Raw genomic sequence first — 4,952 nt, 5'->3', positions numbered from 1 at the left:
CACTTATGCTGTCTTTGTCTCTCGGCTTGCAGCTCTCTGCTTCTAAAACTGTCTAATTTGTCCTTTCAGAGATGTGACTACATTTCTAAGAGGGAAGAATTTGTGGTTATAAATTACGAGCATAGTTGTGTGAGTCAGATGGCGCGTGGATACCACAAAATTGTAGGGAAAGCACCAGTAATGGGAATGACAGCATCGGAAAGCTGGATAAGACTCTGTTTGGTGTCCCTCTCTTTCTAACACCTTTATTATTTGAGTGCATTTGCCTTGAAAACATGTCCTCATCTTGTAGGATCTCCGTCAGTCCTCTAGAGGAGGCTAGTGAGTCCACTTTATACTTTTTTTTGTGCCCTGTCATTTGTATGATGCCTCTGTAACTCATGTCCTAGTCATGTCCTGTTGTTCTTCCAGCAAATACAATCCAGTCACTGCTTTACAGCTATTTAGCAGTAAAAAAAGGGGGTGTGGGGGGTATTTGAGCTAGAAAAAAGCGAGGGAGCTGGACTTTTTTAAAGGGTTCTATCCCAAATCAAGTGCAGAGGAGTCCTATACGAGAAAAGAATGAGCAGACTTCAGAGTCTCCCCCTCCTCATGAACAGCAAAACATGTTCTTTGAGGAGAAAAAAGAGAAAGAAGCAGTGGAAATTGTAAAGGAACCGTCTCGTTTTTCCCCCTCTGTCTCTGTTTCTCTTCTCCACACTTCTCCAGACAGAGAAGCAGGAGGAGGAGGAGGAGGAGGAGGGGGAAAGACGTTTCAATGAGGCGGTGGCACGCAAAGCCCGGCATCCGCCCCCCCTTGGGCTGCTGGCATGCCAAAGCCTGCTCACTAGCAAAATGTGCTTCGCTATCCCAGCATGCACTGCTGCTGCACAGGCACTCGGTAGTTAAAAAAATACAAAAATAAATAAAAGAGGTCACAAAAAGTTAGGAACTGTGCCTCTGTGTGTGTGTGTGTGTGTGTGTGTGTGTGTGTGTGTTCATAACATGCAGGTGCACTGATTTTTCATTATCCACCTGTGTCAGAACTCTTCTAGACTTCACTCATCACTAGCCTTTCTTTAAATGTCTTCAGTTCGATGTAATAGTTAGCATAAAACACTGGTTTAAATTACATTGCTAGTGAGTCAGCTAGCTAAACACAGCACTGCATTTATGCTAGCTTAGCTGTAGCAACAAGCAAATGTCAACAACATTAAATGAAACTATAAGAGGATAAAAAATACATGTCCCTTTTAAATAGATTTTTTTTAAAAAAACTGTGACCATGTGCTATACGGGGAAAAAACAACTTCAGGGTGGTAACAATAACTCTGCTTCACGTAATCCCAATGTCAATTATTTTCCTATTACAGCACACCCACAAGTATTGTCCAAATTTAACTTGATCCAAAGCAGAAATAACAGAGCCTTCATCACACTTCTCCTCACTTTCTGTATTGGATTCCTGCATACAGTCATTGAATTTAATGGCTCATTTTACTCCCTTAATAACCTCAATGATGCTGAATGAGGCAGTGCATCATGGGACAGCACAACAGACATAAACTTGGCACATCAGGCCACTTAGTGGTTAGTATACATGCATAAATATAGAGTTACTCATCTTCATTAATCTTTCTGTTGACAATATCTGGATTTATTGATAATTTTACCCAGTGGCAAGATGCAAGATTTTAGCAAGATGGCAGCACATAGTATAGTATAGTGTAGTATAGTGTAGTATAGTATAGTGTATGCTGCTGTGTCGGAAAACTACAGACATCTTGCTATAGGATAGGATCGGATAGGATATATGATTTTCGTTCTCACATCAGGAACAGTTTGGGTCTTAAAACTCACATTTTTCTTCTTTTAATAGCCAACTCGAAGTGTTCTGAGATCTGGGCACGATGTTCAGCGATCTAATGAAGGATCCAAAAAGTCTGAGTCCTCTGCCAAGACCTGCTTTTATTCCATCATCTATCAAAAACTAATACAAAACTATTTTATTTCATAATATTTCAGACAGTAATACAAATTCTTACTCAGTTCATACATATCATTGAAGAAAGGGTTATGTAAAATTGAGACTGATATTGTTTATTTTTTTAGCACTGTATGAATCCAATATTTAACTGAACATATCACTCATTCACACACCCAAAAATGTGTGCTGTCCTGTTAATTGCCTTGTGTCAATTGAAGTACATTAGTCATAATCCTAAAATGAGACCTGCCAATCCGGGACATACACACAATTGTGAAACAATACATTGTTTCGTACAAACTTGCTAAAACTATGGCGCATGATGACAACAAACAATAAAATTATAGTTAAACGCTAAACACTGTGTGTGTGTGACATTGAATGCTGTTTAAGGAAACCCTGAATTTGATTATTTTCCATTAACAGCATTTCCTGAAGTCATTTATTCCTCCTATACCAAGAGCAATGATTAAAAGTTTTTATTTATTAAAGAATGACATCATACTTTTTATCCATTTATAGTTACTTTTAATGTTGTGGAACTCCTACAAACAGCCATTCCCTCACCTGACTCTCTTTTTACTCTCTTGAAGTTTACAATAAGCAGAAATGCAGCTTGTGACATAACTGAGAAACCGTCAAACTGAGAAAAGTCTTTTACCTTGAACACTCTCCCCGAGCAGAAAAAGCTTAAAGGAACAGCTTCACCTTAAAGCACTGACACTGACTGAAGTCTTCTTTCACAAATGTTAAATAAACATCTCTTAACAGAAAGTTCACCAAAGCAATGCTTTGTTTATTTAAGAATTTCCTTAAATGTCTTTGGAGATAATAAAGAGGAGAAAATGTGGGCCATTTTAGTCAATAAAACAAATCTTTCGTGAGGTACATATCTGATAAATGATGTAATCTTGTTTGAAAATCCAGCTCCAGTCTCTGATCATGATCCAGTTTGACCAGAAATGTCTATTTCTGTCTCTCTCTCTCTCAGGTACAGATCTGTTCCAGCAGCGCACCACGTTCCCGTCCCTGTCTCCTCTCACAGCGCCGCGGTTCTCTGACCCTCATATGCACTACCCCGGCCCCTTCACCTACTCCACCAACCCATCCAGTGCGGGCATCGGGGGTCTCAGTGTGACAGGTGTTCCCACCTCCACCCGCTACACACCCTACCTGCCCCCGCCGTACCCCGGAAACCAGAACCAGAGCTCGCACTTCCAGACCAACTCGTCCCCCTACCACCTGTACTACGGCACCGGATCAGGCTCCTACCAGTTTTCCATGGTTCCTGCAGGCAGCACTGCCGGAAGCACGGTCGGAGAGCGTTCCCCCACCCGCATGCTGACTTCCTGCACGGCGGGAGGCGGAGCTTCGGGGTCAGGAGGCGGAGCCGGCGGCCTGATCGGCGGCAGCGATGGCGTAGAGGCTGACGGCAGCCACAGCAACTCCCCAAGTGCCATGAGCACACCAGGACGAATGGACGAGTCCGTCTGGAGGCCTTACTGAGAAAAGAAAGAACAACGACAGAAGAGTTGCATGTTTCAGTCAACTTTGACGCCCTCCATTTTGAGTTGCTTTCATTCTTCTCAGAGACGGTATCATTCAGTTGTTTAAATATTGTACAATGTATTTCACAAGGCTTTGTGTGCTTTAAGACTGAACTGAGCGGAGAAAGAACAGCGAGAAAAAAAGCTCTTCTGAAAAAAAAACAGACTCTGAAAGACTGACGTTTAGTTTTATTCTGTAACGAGAGCAGCTGGATGATGATAGCAGGAGTTCAATGGCCAAGCAACAAAAAAATTACACTTCAGGAAGTTCAGAGAATGACCTTTAACCTTTGGCCAGGTCTCATGATTAAAGAAACCCTGAAGACATGCTGTATTGGGCCAAAGTGATTGATTTCTCTTTTATTTATGGCTCCAATCAGGTTTTACCTTTTGACGGTACAGCATTGATATTCAGCGTACAAAAAGAATGAAATTTTTGATCTTTGTCTCCACCAATCATGAACAATTTGTGTATGAACAGTTTTTATTATTACAGTAATTATTTTTTTTAATATTGTTTTTATTTTCTTTTTTGTTTCCAGCCATTATTTGTCTAAACTAAGTAATATGGTTTGGGTTTCTTTAATTTATTTGAGCCATGATTTGAGCTATGATTATCTTTGATGTTTCCAGGTCAAAAAAAGCATTTATCTTTTTTTTCTGTTTGTTTGTTTAGTTGTTTTTTTTTTTTTTTTGTTTTTTTTTGCTTTTTCTTTGTTTTATTTTTCATTTCTATGATTTAATATAAGATTGCAAGTCATGCTACTGTAATATATTATTTCTAAATTATGAAATGGTTTTTCACAAATTTTAAATGTAATGTATTTTTTTCCTATGTAGCTCCAATGCACTAAAACATTCTATTAAAAAAAAAAAAAAAAAAAAAAAAAAAAAACCAAGCAAAACAAAATGACGAGGAACCCTATCCACGAAAAAACAAGTCCAAAGAAGTCAGATTTCATCGTAATAACTTATAATCGATTATACTTCAAGGCACGATGGCTCGCTTTCCTTTTGTTGCCCAAAGTGTTACATTTTATGATGTCATCCCAGCCTCATAAAGAATGAAGAACACACGTAGCTTTAAGCGCCTTCATTATCCATCTTTCCTCGCATCAATGAGGCGACTGAAATGGTAGATGATAACTACATATGAAATGGATCGTCTCTCATTATTTCAATGACAAAAGCACACACAAGCTCGCACATTGGAGCTAAAGTGGCCAGAAATCTGTCCCTCCCTTCCTTTCAGGTGTGTGTGTGTGTGTTGTGCACAATAGGTCATCAGCCAGAGGCCTTTCCCAGCCGCTCGCACTCCGCCACACCTGCTCTCCGTACCTAAAGGGAGAACGAGGACGAAAAGAGAGAGTGTGTGCCGCGGAGTGTGGGAGTGAGATCGTCTTTCAGCGACCGCCAGCCATTCTTTAGGCCACTGGTTC

General features: G+C 40.3%; 1 protein-coding gene across 1 annotated transcript in view; it reads left to right on the top strand.

Annotated features, from left to right (window-relative positions):
- The window catches only part of runx3 (RUNX family transcription factor 3), a 53,286-nt gene extending 48,878 nt beyond the window's left edge, over positions 1-4,408 (top strand). Inside the window, exon 8 of the mRNA XM_026939142.3 lies at positions 2,958-4,408. Coding sequence (XP_026794943.1) covers positions 2,958-3,472 — 515 coding nt within the window. The 3' untranslated portion in view covers positions 3,473-4,408. The remainder of the gene's footprint in view (positions 1-2,957) is intronic.
- The last annotated feature ends 544 nt before the right edge of the window (positions 4,409-4,952 follow it).

This window comes from Pangasianodon hypophthalmus, chromosome 3 (genome assembly GCF_027358585.1).
Source record: "Pangasianodon hypophthalmus isolate fPanHyp1 chromosome 3, fPanHyp1.pri, whole genome shotgun sequence".
Lineage (NCBI taxonomy): Eukaryota > Metazoa > Chordata > Actinopteri > Siluriformes > Pangasiidae > Pangasianodon > Pangasianodon hypophthalmus.
The sequence above is the reverse complement of the archived record's forward strand: the minus strand, read 5'-3'. Positions and strand labels throughout refer to the sequence as shown.